The 16,814-nt window shown below is 32.0% G+C and overlaps 2 protein-coding genes across 2 annotated transcripts; both read left to right on the plus strand.

Annotated features, from left to right (window-relative positions):
- Positions 1-86: 86 nt before the first annotated feature.
- LOC124538692 (esterase FE4-like) lies at positions 87-9,000 on the plus strand. Its single transcript, XM_047115832.1, has 3 exons — positions 87-330; positions 1,457-2,736; positions 8,750-9,000. The coding sequence occupies exons 1-3, from the start codon at positions 145-147 to the stop codon at positions 8,949-8,951; spliced, it is 1,668 nt and encodes a 555-aa protein (XP_046971788.1). The 5' UTR covers positions 87-144; the 3' UTR covers positions 8,952-9,000.
- A 1,391-nt stretch (positions 9,001-10,391) lies between these two features.
- On the plus strand, positions 10,392-13,742 carry LOC124541691 (esterase FE4-like). Its single transcript, XM_047119623.1, has 3 exons — positions 10,392-10,646; positions 11,448-12,727; positions 13,496-13,742. Exons 1-3 carry the CDS (start codon positions 10,461-10,463, stop codon positions 13,695-13,697), a joined length of 1,668 nt encoding a protein of 555 aa, XP_046975579.1. The 5' UTR covers positions 10,392-10,460; the 3' UTR covers positions 13,698-13,742.
- Positions 13,743-16,814: the final 3,072 nt, after the last annotated feature.

Below are 16,814 nucleotides of genomic sequence, written 5' to 3' on the forward strand. Positions count from 1 at the left end.
TTGAGCGTTAATGTAGACGTCCGAAAATAGCATAGCACATTGACAGCATACATACATATATATATATAGGTGTATGAATAAACTTATTTCAATGTCAGGCACTTGCGAAGGCCTGTTTATTACGTTACGGCCAATCGTGTCGATATGTGGTCTCTCGCAGTTGTTAGCTATTTATTTGTGATCGGCAATGTTTTGTCTGGAGATACCGAGTCACGTGTGATAGACACAGCTCAAGGTCCCGTGCGTGGCTACAAGGATCCTACTGATGATGTATTCGCATATTATGGTATTCCTTACGCCACAGCACCCACTGGCTCACAGAGATTCAAGGTAAATTGGAGACTTTTATTAAGAAACTATATTAGGTTAAGATCTTGATTGTTTTCTTTTTGTGCATACTGTGTACTTCTTTAAGTAATTGTGTCACGAATTTTATTATAATCAAAGTACAAATTATTGAATAACAACAAAATAAAATAAATTATGATTTAATACAAACATATAAGTATATAATATGCCGATTACTCAAATTTATGTACTTTCCTTCCACGGTTTCAATTTACAAAGTTTGTTTTATATTAATATTAAGATGATCACACTTAGTAGGTATTGATCGGCATCCGGCATATATATATCCCACTCGCAAAAAGCCATTTTGTTTTTTAGGTATAACGGATACTACTTTATTACAAATACTATAATTATTCCATAATTTCGGCACATTCCTTAGCGGTGAAGGACAACATCGTAAGTGCGCACGCGCCAGATATATTTAGAGGCAAAAAAACGGCATGCAGTGCAATGTGGTGATTTGAATACGTTTCGAATTAGCCGACATGCGCGTGCGCTGAAAGCTGACAATCGGGGTTTCATCTCCGAAAGAAACTATAGAATTTGTGGTTGTTATATGATTAATTTCTTTTTATAATTCATAATGCAATTGGCTGTCAAAGAATATATTGTGAGGTTGACATTTTGGGAGATATTTCCAACACTATACAATTTGATATATACAACACGCAATTAATCTATAAGTACATATAATAAAATTGGAGTATCTGTTTGTAATATGAACAGAACAATTTTTACTCAATGCATATGTATGTATACACGGTACATATAGTTACCAAAATAACGTTTTGTACAATTTTTGTCTGTCTGTTTGTTCCGGTTAATCTCTGGAACGGCTGGACAGATTTTGATGAAACGTTCACTGGCAGATAACTGATATAATAAGGAGTAACTTAAGCTACAATAATATATTTTTTTGTTAAATTTAAACGCGTACAAGGTCGCGGGCACAGCTAGTTAATATAATATTCGGTATAATATTTTATTACATAAATTATTATTACGGAAGTTCTCATGATTACAAATATTCTATTAAGAACGGCGCTAAACGTACTTAAAATAAGTTTCTTGAGATAAATGTAAACAACTAAGCTTAAATTTTTAGGCACCCCTACCGCCTCCAAGCTGGCAAGAACCATTTGACGCCATTGAATCAGGAGTAATATGCCCGCAACCGGATTTCTTTATCGTTCAAAATAAAACAACTAAGGAAGACTGTCTTATAGCCAATGTATTTGTACCTGATACTGATGAAAAAAATCTACCAGTTGTGGTATACGTTCATGGTGGTGGTTATATAATTGGATATGGAAATATGGCCACTCCTAAAAAGCTCGTTAATAGTAAAAGAGTTGTTGCAGTAACCTTTAACTACAGACTCGGGCCGCATGGCTTTCTCTGCCTAGGTACTGAAGATGCGCCCGGTAACGCAGGTATGAAAGACCAAGTTGCATTACTACGCTGGGTTAGAGCTAATATTGAGAGGTTTGGTGGTAATCCTCATGACGTCACGATCGCTGGATATAGTGCTGGAGCTTCTGCGGTAGGACTCCTAATGGTTTCAAAGATGGCCAGAGGCTTATTTCACAAAGTGATACCGGAAAGCGGTGACTTAACCGCTCCGTTCAGTGTCCAAGTAAATCCTATTGATAATGCAAAAGAGTACGCAAAATTGTTAGAGGTTGATAAAGTAGTCTTAGATGATATATCTGAACTAGAAAGCTTTTACAAAAAATGTCCTTATGAACTGTTACAATCTGGAAACGTCATACACAGACCTGAATCCAATTTTCTTATGGCGCCCTGCGTAGAACGTGACGTCGGAGAAGAAATGTTTTTAGAAGAGAACCCTATGAGCTTGTTGAAGAAGGGCGATTTTGTAAATTTACCAATATTAAACGGTTTCGCCGATATGGAGGGGTTGATGAGGACTGATATTTTTGATCAGTGGAAGGATCGAATGAATGCTAATTTTGAGGAATTTCTTCCAGCTGATTTGGGCTTTTCAAATAAAGAAGAAAAACATAAAGTCGCGCAAAGCGTTAAAGAGTTCTATTTCAAAGAGAAGACAGTAAGTGAAGATACAGTTTTAGATTATGTAAATTACTTTACAGACGTAATATTCGCATGTCCAACGTTAAGAACAATAAAATATTTGCTAGAAGCTGGTAACAACCAGATATACTTGTACGAGTACTCCTACGTCGATGACAGTACGCCGGTTGTACCTCACACTGAAGTGAAAGGCGCTGATCACTGTGCCCAGTCATTGATAGTTTCAGACGGACTTAATTTTACTCATAGGGATGAAAGTGGTATTTCAAATGAGTTGAAACAATGGAAAATGACAGTGAGAGATATTTGGCTCAATTTCATCATAAAAGGGTGAGAAAATATATTGTTGTAATTATTTTAGAATAAACCTACTTCATTGTTAGATATTAACAAATACAGTTGGATATTTTATCGTATCATATCGTAGCCAGCTATTATGTAAAAGATATATTTTGATATATATTTTGATGTACTATCAGTATAAATTAGATAATTAATAGATATAATCATTATTATAGAAGATCTTAAAGGCTTGTCTTATACAAGAACTTACCAACTACTTTAAAAAAAAGTTTGTATGAAGATTTTTTTGACCACCTGATGCTAAGTGGCCTCTTTTTAGGGTTCCCTATGAAATTTTAATAATTGCCCACATAGCCACCAACCTTGGGAGCTAAGTTGTACCTTGGGCCTCTAGTTACACTGACTCACTCACTCTTCAGAGCGGAACACAACAATACTTAGTAAATTAGGCAAAGAATATATCGTGAGTGGTAATCATCTACTCTAGAGATGTAACATGGATAGCATTTTGGCCGGATAGATTTGTAGTTTTCCGGTATTCGGCCAGATAGTATTTTAGCTACTGAATAGGCCGGATACCGGATAGTTACCGGATATCCGTTTCATCTATAATCTACCCATAAGTAAATCTCATTTATACATATTTAATGAAATGAAATGAAATGAAATGAAATGAAATGAAATGAAATGAAATGAAATGAAATGAAATGAAATTTATTTGCAAGAATATGGTTACATAAGATCTTACAGTAATTATGTCCTTATCATATTCAACCGTTTTGGTATGCAAATATTATACTATATTACACTGAATCATGCAATCAAACTACACAATTGTAATAATTAAGGCAACCATCATGTCTTGAATAAAATATTTATACAATAAAAAAAATGTCAATATCTAATAAAAACTGAATATCAATCTAAACAATATTGGAATAAATAAACTTATGATTACACTACTTATCATTGAATTGAAGAAATTAATATTTGTCATGCGGTAAAAGGGACTAAAATTTAATATTAACATTATATTTATCCATATATCCAATTCATATTATATCTATATTGCAGTCTTAAGGAATTAGTATTTTTAATTATTTAAATATTGTTTTATGTCATAATAGCATTTTTCTAAAAGCCACAATTTTATCCTTATTTTGAATTTATTTATTGGTAAATTTTGTATTTCATCTGGTAACTTGTTGAAAATTTTAATTGCCATATAAAATGCATTATTTTTATAAATATTGAGGTAAGACCTAGGTACATAAATTTTATTGGGATATCTCTTAGATTTGTTAACTTCTGAATTGAGCTGAAAATAATTGGGATATCTTTTGACAAAGATACAGATTTCCTTTATATACAAACATGGCAATGGCAAAATCTTCAGTTCTTTAAATACTGGCTTGCAACTTTCGAGAGGTCCTATGCCGTAAATAGCTCTAATGCACTTCTTTTGAACTCTAAATGCTCTTAAGATGTGAACAGAATTTCCCCAAATTATTAACCCATACGATAAAACTGATGCGACATATCCATGGTAAGCAGTTATAGCTGCTTTACGTGAAACTGTCAAACGTACACGTCTTAAAGCATATACAAATTTTTCCAACTTAGTACAAACATAGTCAATATGGTGATTCCAACTACAGTTTGTATCGAACAAGACACCTAAAAATTTTGATACATTCGTTTCTTCTATTTTATTCGATTCGTATTGAACGTTTATGTGTATTTTTTTACTATGAAAGGAAATAAATTGTATGACTTTTGTTTTATTTAGATTTACTTTTAATAAGTTCACATCGAGCCACTTCATCACTTCATTGAGGGCTTCGTTAATCAATAGTTCATAATTGTAATTCTTTATATATTTTACGAGAATAGTTGTATCGTCAGCAAATAAGATACATGGGTGATTAATATTTTTAGGAAGATCGTTTATATACGTAAGAAACAGGAAAGGACCCAAAATACTGCCTTGTGGAACACCACACATAATTGTTCTAAATTTTGATTTGCGCGTAAGTTTTGCACAATTAACAATTTTTGACACTTCAGTACATTGTAATCTGTTGCTTAGGTAGCTTTTAATCCATTGGTAGGCATTTCCTCTTATACCGTATGTGTCTAGTTTTTTTAGTAATCGTTTATGGTCAACATAATCAAACGCTTTTGTCATATCTAAAAGAATAGCAGTAATTGGTACCTTGTCGTTTAAGCTGTCAGTTATGGTTTTAATGAAGTTAAAACAAGCTAATGTCGTAGAATTATCATTTCGGAATCCAAATTGTTCTTTAACTAGAATATCGTGTTTATCATAGAAATTATTAAATCTTTTTAGTATAGCTTTCTCAAAGACTTTTGATAAAACGTTTATTAAAGCGATTGGTCTATAATTATTAATATCTAAGAAATCACCTTTCTTGAACAAGGGTTTTACAATTGTTAACTTTAAGGTCGTAGGAAATATTCCCTGTTCAAATGATAGATTTATAATGTGTGAAAGTGGCTTGCATAAAAGTGCTGCACTTTTTTTTATAATATCTGTACGGATTCCCACGGATTTTGTGTTATTCAGTGATTTTATAATACTAAGTATTTCGTTTGGATCTGTTGGGCTAAGAAATATGGTTTCTGTTATATTTGGCTCTATTATTTTTAATTGTTTACACCTATTAATGTCAATGTCACGTTTATTATTAATATCATTATTATAATTATTACTAAAATATATATTATTATTATTATTATTGCTATAATTATTATTAATAAAGAAATTATTGAATAATTCACATATTATATTAGGGTCAGTGTATATTATATTGTTAATTTTTATTTTGTCAATGTACCTATTTTGTGAATGTACAGCTTGATATTCTCGAATTGTATCCCATACCGCTTTGCATTTGTTTTTGTGTTTATTTATGTAATTAATATGTTGAATTTGTTTAGAACGATATATACATTTTTTTAATAAGGAGCTATATTTCTTAAATCTTTTTTTACTTACTATTTTATTTTCGCTATTTAGTCTGTAACTTACGTACAATCGTCTTTTTATTAAGCTGGATCTTTTTATACCTTTTGTTAACCACAATGACTTTCGCGTTTTAACACCCATTTTTATTTTTTTAAAAGGAAAACATAAGTCATAGAACATTTTTATTGTTGAGTGAAATGAATCGAATACCTCATTTACATTCGTACTATCCCATATTTCAGAAAAAGAAAGTTTCGAGATACATTCTAAAAACTTGTTGGTATTGTGTCTGTTATAATCTCTTTTGTATTCAAACCAAGATGTTACACATTCATGATTACCCTTAATATCAAATGTTAGAGTTTGTCCAGTTTCGTGGTCAGATAGGCCCAGATGGTGTACCATTGGTTCAACATTTCTTATATTGCTAGCTATTAAATCTAGACATGAAGACAAACGCGTAGGTGTTTTGATGTGTATTTTTATATGGTAATTATTTAATAAATTTACTAATTCCTTGGATTCGTTATTTTGTTTTAATATGTCAATATTCCAATCACCACAGAGAATAATTTTCTTTTGTTTGGTTTTTAAATGTAATTTGTGAAGTAAAATATTTAATTTTTGGAAAAAAATATGTAATTTACTTTTTGGTGTACGGTAAATGCAGATTATTAATAAATTTTCATCTAAAATTTCAATTCCACTACATTCAAAGGAATATTCAGTAGAAAATTGGCTTACTAATTCTAATTCCTTACATTTAACGTTATTTTTGCTTAAAATACAGGATCCTCCACGACTAATGTTTCTACAGTAAGAAGACATAACTTTATACCCTGGAATAATTAACAATGATAAAATATCCTCTTTTGATAAAAGTTTCTGTAAGGCAGATTATATTTATTTTGTTTTTTAACATATTGCTGAGGTCAAGTAACGAAATGTATAGTTCTTCACATTTATTAATGGCGCCTGCAATGTTTTGATGAAATATAGTTACTTTATTCCCGAAAAAAATTTATATTCTTATCATGATTTACAGTTATTTTTTTAAAATAAAATGGGATAGTTCCTTTCATAGGTTCTAAATTTTCAGTGCATGCTTTTTGGATTATAGTCTTATTATTATTGATATTTGGGATCTTTTTAAAATAATATGTTATTTTATTTTTGTTCTTTGATTCTCTGTCATGATATGTATTATTTTTTATATATTTTTTGTTTTTAAACGTTAGAAACTTATTATTATAATCGTCTAAATCAATGTTAAAATTTATTTTTTTAATCATATCGTTTAAGTATTCTTTTGAGCGTGAGTATTCTCTACTTTGTTTAAAAAAAGTACAATTTTTATATAGTTTGACTAGGCAAGCAATATGGTTATTTAATTTTGAGGTATTAAGAAACCTATTAAAATAGACAGGCAATACATATACTTTATAGTTTTTCAGTTTATTTAGTGTTATACTCAACTCATTTAGCAACACAAATGGATTCTTATCATTGGCTCCCACAGAGAGTATAATGATGTCTTTATCATTCAGTTCGGATTTAAGAGTATCACTGAGCCTAAGAGTTTCTGAAGATAATGCATTAGGCTTTACAAAAGATGTTATTCGATATTTGTTCCATTTACCTATTCTGCTTTTAATTAAATTTTGTGACATTCCAACGGTATATTGTTCACCTAATATGTATATTGTATTTAAGTTATTTTTTACAGTAATATTATGACGTGTTAAATTAACGTTAATCTGGCTATCTTCGCAATTTGTATCATTTATTACATTTAATTTCGACTGCACTTCTACGTTTGGACTCTTTTTTATCTTAGTTTTAGGCGTGTCTGTGTGAGTAGCACATTCTTTTATGTCATCTGAGTTTGTATTACTGTTTTTATTTTCTTCTTCATACGTGAGAATTTTGGAGCATGCCTTATACTTTTGATCTTTTCTATCACATTTATTGCTACTTACCAAAACATTGTCTCGTTTTTTTACTGTTGAAGATGTAATTGGTGTGCGAGATGTCATGGTATGAATTTTTTCCAATAATTCAAGCTTCTTATCTGATTTGTATAATTGTTTTCTTAAGTTAGTGTTTTCTAAACTAAGAATCTCAATTTCTGAGTGAGCAGAATCAAGTTGTTCTTGCAAAGACTCGATATCTGATCTCAGTTTTAATACTGTTTCGGATTCCATACTTAAATTTGGTAAGGACTTTAAGCTATTATTTATATTGATGCAAGTATGACTTAAATCATAGGATTCTTCATCAATTTCGGTGTCAGAAAGATTTGTTAATGATTTTGCCTTCTTTTTGCGGTGAGTAATATTATCACTTGAATTCATTTTTAATTTAGTTTTACTAAAAATAAGAGAAAAAAAAAAATAAATAAAAAAAAAAAAACAACTAAAATTAGTGCACGCTGTTGAGTTTGGCTCCTTCGTCCAAGCAGTGTAGCTGATATTTCAAGTAGGTCTTATAACCACTGCGCTACCGTGGGTCTAATTCATGGGCGCAAAATTGAGTTCTGTTTAAAGTTGGTATAATTGATCATTAGCACATAAACAGTAATTATTATTGTACTTGTTCTTTGTGTAAAGATACCGCACTTCACTTTTTGTTATTATTTTACATCCACCAACATAACAAACAGTTTTATAGTTTATGTAAAAGTTTATGAATAAATTAAGTTTACTTATTATTACACTTTGTAAATTTATTTAACGCGGATTAAGTTGTGAACATCACTTTATTGTTATTATTTAACTTTGCACATAAATTTTCGTATTTAAAACTTAAAACTTCTAAGCACAGTATTAGTCACACACTATTTTAATCTAATCAAATTTAGTTGTCCTTTAATATTATAACTTGCGAACACTTTATCACCTCTATTAAATTGTACTGATTATATTTATGTATTTTTTTCGTATGTATAATTAGTTTGTTTATTTTTAAAAACTTTATAAGCACGGAGAACTCAGACTGCGACCAAGGCTGTTGGGTACTCGTGAATCAATTTAAATAAATTTAATTTCACAGAAAACCTGAAGGCTCCGATATTCCGGAATGGTTGCCAGTGAGCGACGACGGATCTCCCTACATGGTCCTTAACCAGGAAATGAAACTGAAAGAATCTTTGTTAAAAGATCGCTGCGCTTTCTGGGAGAAGATTTACAGCAAATATTATCAAACCCCTGTGCCACCTGCGCCGCATCTATCGCCGATAAAAACCGAACTGTAGGTTTAAACGTCAACAAAGTAGGTTTTATAATAAAACATCTAAAAATAAATGGATATCTTTTATTATCAGCTTAATGATTTATCACAATGCGATTTACTGATGGTCACTTAAAATCTTATCTTTTCTTTTGTAATCTTATATATGTTAGAATTATCATTTACTATGTCCTGAAAATAATTACATATATGAGTAATAAATAATATTAATAATATGATGCTCTCGTAACTTTTTAATTTAAAATTCGGTAAAATAGTATCTTTTTGATTGCTTAATTGGTTAATTTTCGAAGACAAAACACTGGAAATAAAGTTTTAGTAATGTATTAAAAAAGGCAAAGAATGTTTAAAAGTCATTATAGTTTACGACATCTCGTTAGAAACTTCTAAAATTATCAATGTTTCTTTACTATATTGTGCATTTAATATAAACAAAAACCTTCCTATCGAATCACTTTATCTATTAAAAAAAAACCGCATAAAATCCGTTGCGTAATTTTAAAGATCAAAGCATGTATAGAGACTGAACGTAAGCGACTTTGTTTTATACTATGTAATGACTTCAGATTTGGGCATTTGAAGATTGTATGGAGAAAGCTTTAGTCCCGCTATTTTTTTTTTTAATTCAACCCTCGAGATTTAAATGATGGGGAGGGGGGGCGTTTTGTGTACTATAGGCTTCTAAATTTCTCACGGGTAAAGCCGCAAGGTCAGCTAGTAGCATATCAATATATGTTAGTGTTCATTTAAAAACGTATGTCATCAAAGTTACTTAGGTGTTGCAAAAAATGTAAATAATATATCTCTGAAAATCAGAATTGATCTCAGATATTAACTGCCTTTTTCCTCATTGGATGACAAGGATAGCAATAGTCCTCCACATCATTTAATGACAGCTGAAGTTAATCTCATTGTTATTATTGGAGAGGGAATATATGTACAGATAATTAATCATTTTGTATGTTTAATATGTATGGTAATGACGTCTGCTAATGGTGTACCCTGTTCGGGCAACATGGAAACCCGAATAGCTTTAATACAAGTGACCTTTCTCGAGATGGAGTATGGAGAGATATAACTATGTTACATCTTGTATAATCATATAGGTACTACTCTTACTTCAAGAGAAAAATTATCTGGAGAATGAATTCGAAATTTGAAAATATTAATTGTAATTCTAAATTGTAATATTCTTAATGTAAAAGTTTGAATGGTTGGAATTTTTGTTAGTCAATAAAGCCAGAGCGACTGAATGGATCCGAATGAAATTTGGCACAAAGATAGATAATAATATAGGTTTGTAGTACTTGGCTTTTTATAGTAGAAAAATGTAACTAGCACCTGAGAATCACACCTCCATATAAAGCGGCTGAAGCGGCGCGCAAAAACTCGTTTAAATTTTGCGAGTTCTTAATCACTGATTTTTTTTCACAACTAATTATTGTTAAACGACCAATAAGAAACGACTAAGAATCAGTCCGGTTCAGACACAACAGACGATAGTCGAGTTGAAATGTGGTCCACCGCAGTTGTTAGTTTTTTATTTGTGATCGGCAATGTTTTATCTGAAGAAATCGAGTCACGTGTGATAGTCACAGCTCAAGGTCCCGTGCGCGGCTACAGGGACCCCACCGACGATGTGTTCGCATATTATGGCATTCCTTACGCCACAGCACCCAGTGGTTCACAGAGATTCAAGGTAAATTTAAAGTACAATATTGATAACAATCATTAGTCCTTCAATATATATGTATATGCCGTACTTGAATTTCAATAAACACGAACAAGATTAGATTGTTTATGTAAGAGCTACTGAGTTTCTTGTCGGTTCTTCTCGTAATTATAAATATGTAATTACATATTATTATTTTAATCGAACTGTACCTAGAAACTGTTTCACGTAAACATTTACGATTGCAAGATATCTAATCTTATTATATGTTTATTTATCTATCCAAGGCAATGAACAGAATGCACTCAATAACAGTGATATTAATTCATATTTTATTAATTATTAAATATCATAATATTTAATAGTATGTATTATTTCCTTAGAGATCACTACCTAAATCAAAGTCACAGTCAAAAGTATTTATTCAAAATAGAAGTGTTTACACTTTCTTACTTATAGTCAAAAAACATACCACCAAAATCTATATTTTTGTATCACAGGATTATTAACTGCATATACATTTATAGGGGCCTATATGTTAAGTAATTATACAGGCTCCTTATGTTCCAAATTTGATCCGAATTCCTTTTATTTTTATAATATTTCTATGATTAAACATTAAACATCATTTACATCGCTCGCGCCATATTTGGGAGGTAACATGATATGTCTCTGTAGTTACATTGGCTCAATCCGAATTACTGCAACACCAAGAACTGCCGTTTGGCTGTAGAATATAAGATAACTAGGTGGTGCCAACCTAGACGGGTCAATTGAAGACAAAATATTTTGTGGTTTTATCTTAATAGATGATACTTTAAATTCTAGGCTCCACTCCCGCCACCACAATGGCTGGAGCCATTAGACGCAGTCGACTTAAAAGTGGTATGCCCGCAACCAGATACATATGGAATACTTCCAGAAAATAAAATAATGAAAGAAGATTGTCTTATTGCCAGCGTCTTCGTACCTGATACTGATGAAAAAAATCTACCAGTACTAGTAAACATTCACGGCGGAGGGTATATAATTGGCTATGGAAATCTTCTCACTCCCAAAAAGCTTGTCAATAGTAAAAGAGTTATTGCAGTAACCTTTAACTATAGACTCGGGCCGCATGGCTTTCTCTGCCTAGGTACTGAAGATGCACCCGGTAACGCAGGTATGAAAGACCAGGTGGCATTGTTGCGCTGGGTTAGAGCTAATATTGAGAGCTTTGGTGGTAATCCTCATGACGTCACAATCGCTGGACAAAGTGCTGGGGCTGCCTCCGTGGGACTCTTAATGATTTCAAAGATGGCCAGAGGTTTATTTAATAAAGTAATATCCGAAAGCGGTGAACTAATTGCACCGTTCAGTGTCCAACTGAACCCCATTGATAATGCAAAAGAATACGCAAAATTGTTAAATTTTGATAGTGTTGATGATATACCCGCGCTAGAAAGCTTTTATAAAAATGCTTCTTATGAACTTTTACAATCCATAGACAATTTAATGAGAACAGATTTCATTTTGCTCGTCTCTCCATGTGTAGAACGTGATATCGGACAAGAGAGGTTTCTAGAAGATTATCCCCTTAGTATATTGAAAAAAGGTGATTTTGAAAACATACCCATGTTACCTGGTTTTGCTGATATGGAGGCACTGGGGTATGTAGCCGTTTTCGACCAGTGGAAAGACAAAATGAATACAAATTTTGAGGAATTTCTTCCAGCCGATTTGCAATTTCCAAATGAAGAAGAAAAATATAAAGTCGCACAAAATATTAAAAAGCTTTATTTTAACGAAAATCCTGTAGCTGAAAAAACTATTTTAAATTATATTAATTACGGAACAGATATAGTATTCGCTTGTCCAACTTTAAGGGCTGTAAAACTGTTACTAGAAGCTGGTAACAATCAGGTATACCTCTATGAGTACTCCTACGTTGACGAGAGTACTCCTTTAGTACCCCATACTAAAGTGAAGGGCGCAAATCATTGTGCGCAGTCATTTGTAGTTTCAGATGGACTTAATTTAACCCATAGTGATGAAAGTGTTATTTCAAATGAGTTGAAAGACTGGAAACTCACAATGAGAGAAATTTGGCTGAATTTTATCACAAAAGGGTAAGATAGTATTATTTAACGGTTAAATCAGTTCGTTAATCTGCAATTTTTTTATAAACAAAATACTATTATCAATTTATATTCGTCGTTCTTATAATGAAACAAATCAAAAAATGTTTACTCAAAATATCGTTTAATAAACTAACCCACAGTTGTTTCAACTAACGAGCAAGTTTCCTTATTTAGAAGACTACCTCTAACTCTAGTAGATTCAGCTACTATCAATTTTTCAAAATCGATCCGGTAGCTGAAGGTACCAGGTAGAAATTGCAAAAACAAATTGTAAAAACCCAGACTTGAAGTTAAATTGGTCATTTAGTAATAGTCGTGCTACTTTGCAATATCAATAATATATTACCTATGTAAAAAAAATTCTGACTCTTGCGGTATTGTATAAATATCGTTTTCAATATAAATTGTAAAAAATGGTAGATTAGTTTATTTCAAAGTTTATTTTTCCCCTTTTAAAGAAATTTAATAAAAGCTCGTTTTTATAATTATTAATTTTTTGTTCATTTATTTTAGTCATTATTAATTCACTCAGAACTAACTTATAGAGCAACTTCGATTTTTCTGGGTCACGCCCTTAGAAGCATTTAGTGGTAGGTATCATTCACTCGTTAGTTATTCTAACGCCAAACAACAAGACTTTGGTATAAGAGAAATAACATCTTAGATCTCAGGGTCGTGCATTAGCGATATAAGGACGCGAACAATAACCCGTCCCCATACGTAATCTATAAAAAAATAATGAATCTTATTTTACAGGAAACCCGAAAGTTCCGATATTCCGGAATGGTTGCCAGTGAGAGCCGACGGAACCCCCTACATGGTTCTTAATCAAGAATCCGAACTAAAAGAATCTCCATTAAATGATCGCTGTGCTGTCTGGGAGAAGATTTACAGCAAATATTATCGCAACCCTGTTCCACCGGCGCCGCATTCTTCTCCAATAAAAACAGAACTGTAACATAAAAATTATAACCCGCAATGATTATATTATATTAAAAAATTATATTATTGTATGATTTTCAAACTTAGCTTCTACATTGTATCCTAATAAAGTACAAGAGATGAATGAAATTTATATAAACATAATTATAAGTGTAGTGTAACGTAGACATCATAATTATACATCTTTAATTAAATCCTAATGACTGTTATCCCAAGTTCAGTCCAGAAGTCAGACTTCGCCGTTAAAGATTCGAGAGCCGAGATGGCCCAGTGGTTAGAAGTCGTGTATCTTAACTGATGATTGCGGGTTCAAACCCAGGCAAGTACCTCTGAATTCGTGTGCTTAATTTGCGTTTATAATTCATCTCGTGCTCGGCGGTGAAGAAAAATATTGTGAGGAACCTGCGTGTGTCAAATTTCAGAGAAATTCTGACACATGTGTATTCCACCAACGCTTTGGAACAGCGAGATGGAATATGTTCCAAATCTTCTTCTCAAAGGGAGAGGAGGCCTTAGCCCAGCATTGAGAAATTTACAGGCTGATGTGGTTGGTTTAAGATTAAAGTTGTGTATGCGTCTATATCACTGAAAATAAAAGAGGGTATAATCCCAACTTCAAGTAACTAGGCTTAATTTCGAGTCAATCGAACCTATAGGATCGGGATTCTCGTGCTGAGTCAGTCATAATATTTAAGGGTATGTATATATAAAACACAGTACAATATTTTATTTTAAACAAATACATCTATTACAAACTAGCTACCCGTCCCGGATTCGGACGGGTGCAGTTATCGTGATAATTCACAGATATCAGTCCCTGCCTTTTATATGTGACTTCTTCTTCTTATTCGGGAGTTTCATTACTGAAGGTCGTGCTTGTCTTGAAATGCTTTCACCGATGCTTATTTATTATTGCTTAAAATCACTTCGTAAATAAGCCATTATTTCTCGAAAAAGGTTTATCCCTAAGAGATATATAGAAATATATCATCGCGGACTTTTTCAAGGTGTATATTATTGTAACACATTATTTTGATCTATATCGTAGGGTTCAGCCAGTATTCGCAATGTGAGCGCAAAAACATATTTTATTACTTTGTTTCTAGTCTGTTTTCACCGTATATTAGTACCTACATATCTGTCACAGCGATTTCCAAACTGAGAAAAGAGTTTACATTGTAAATTTTAATGACGGAACATCAATTCCCAACATGACAGTCGAAGTCACTATTACCGTCTTATACTTAACTAAATCTTACCAATGACAATTAGTAACACAATACATGACAAACAGAAAAATAACAAGAATATTATCTAAAACCAAATAATAAAGGTTAAATATCTGGGTTGAGTAGCAAACACAAACTATGTAATTAAGTAAACGGAGCCATCGATTTTCGTTTCTTTTTCTGGCCTGTATCTACGCTATTCGATCGCAAAATATTCGGCGTATACCCCATATGAAAGAGACGACACGTCTGTTGTATAAGTCTTTAATGTAGATATGCCTGTAAGACGTGTATAAATTTTACATTTATTGTATTCAACAGTATTTGGGGACTTGGACTAAGCGTTCACCATCACCCATAAACAATGACGCTGTAAGAAATATTAACTATGTCTTACATCGTCACCAACCTTGGGAACTAAGATGCTATGTTCCTTGTGCCCGTAGTTACACTGGCTTACTAACCCTGCAAACTGGAACACAACAACACTGGGTACTGTTGTTTAGCGGTAAAATATCTGATGAGCTTGTATAAATATAGAATACCTTGTATAAATGCGAAAAGTAAGGGTATTTATTGTCACTTTTGTCGTAAAAACTTCACTGATTTGACAGTGGCTGGCTAAGTAAGAAGGCCTAAAGTGCTATAATTTTTTCCTACTGATTATAGCACAATTTTGTACTTATAATAGATGTCATGGCACGTTTATTTGGCATCTTTCTATTTTTGGTTTGAATTGAAAACTGGGAACTTGCTTTAGAAATGAACTGACGAAGGATGTATTGACTATCGCAGTCAGAAACATCGTAATCAGGATGATGCACGAGTAGATTTGCACGAGTCAGATCTCAAACGAGGGAGATTATTTGGAAATCAAGGGACTTCGAAACATAATCTAATTCTACGTTTACAATTGGCTATGGCCGATTCTGTCATCTTTTGTCACTTTTCCGTTCAAATACTAAAAATAAATAAGAAATACGAATACTTATTTATATTGTGACATAACTGAGAGTATTTCTGTGTTCTTAAAAGCATTTTCTAGTCTCGAGGGAGCAAATCTAGCTACTCCAATAATTATTAAATATCTTTATACTTTATTGCACACGAATATGATATACCATTAAAACATAGGACACAGCAAACTAAAAGTCTGTATAAATGACAATATCTGCCAAGCTAAACTCTGTGACAAAAACAAAATAAGATTCGAAGGAGTAGGGTAAATTAATGAGCATTTACTATAATGCTGAAGTAGTTGAAGTTTTAATGCTTTAGCAGAAGTTAATGACAAAGAGAAAATACTATATTATAAGTATATATATTTATAAGTAATGTTATAGAATCTATGTATATATTAATATCGGTTTATGGTTTCATGAAATGATAAGACATTTATTAGAGTGGAAACTTCTTTAGCCGACTTGGGTATTTTTCGGTAGAGGAAAATCTTATGAGTTCACCGACATGCTTATGTCTGACGCCGGGCCCCAATAACTGACAATATTTTGTTATAAAAACGACTATAACAATTCACATAAAACTTAACTATTTCTGTACACCCTGTGTGCATATTACGTATTCATTTAATTTTGAAAAAGCAATTATCTCATGTAATTAGAAAACTTAGACACACTTCACACATAACGTTAATGCATGTATTTAATGTCAGCGAGGGAATGTCATAAGTTGCACTCAAAGTGACACACATTCAACATTCAACATCAGTTTTCGTTCAACGAAAAAATTCAAAAATTCTGTTTCCTAAAATCATTTTAATCTCTATAAATTTTGTAAGCTTGATTGGCGTTCGTAATTAACGCCTGCTAAATTAAAATAGCAATTTATATGTCACACGAATATTTTTTTCCCTCCTAGTCTTTCAAACAATTTTAATATATCCG

This window comes from Vanessa cardui, chromosome 2, assembly GCF_905220365.1.
Source record: "Vanessa cardui chromosome 2, ilVanCard2.1, whole genome shotgun sequence".
Lineage (NCBI taxonomy): Eukaryota > Metazoa > Arthropoda > Insecta > Lepidoptera > Nymphalidae > Vanessa > Vanessa cardui.

Bases quoted from the DNA above. Each gene is read 5' to 3' on its own strand.
- LOC124538692 (XM_047115832.1), top strand. From the start codon at position 145: ATGTGGTCTCTCGCAGTTGTTAGCTATTTATTTGTGATCGGCAATGTT. The intron at 331-1,456 runs GTAAATTGGAGA...TTAAATTTTTAG, and splicing joins CTGGCTCACAGAGATTCAAG to GCACCCCTACCGCCTCCAAG. The intron at 2,737-8,749 runs GTGAGAAAATAT...TTAATTTCACAG, and splicing joins CTCAATTTCATCATAAAAGG to AAAACCTGAAGGCTCCGATA.
- LOC124541691 (XM_047119623.1), top strand. From the start codon at position 10,461: ATGTGGTCCACCGCAGTTGTTAGTTTTTTATTTGTGATCGGCAATGTT. The intron at 10,647-11,447 runs GTAAATTTAAAG...TTTAAATTCTAG, and splicing joins GTGGTTCACAGAGATTCAAG to GCTCCACTCCCGCCACCACA. The intron at 12,728-13,495 runs GTAAGATAGTAT...CTTATTTTACAG, and splicing joins CTGAATTTTATCACAAAAGG to GAAACCCGAAAGTTCCGATA.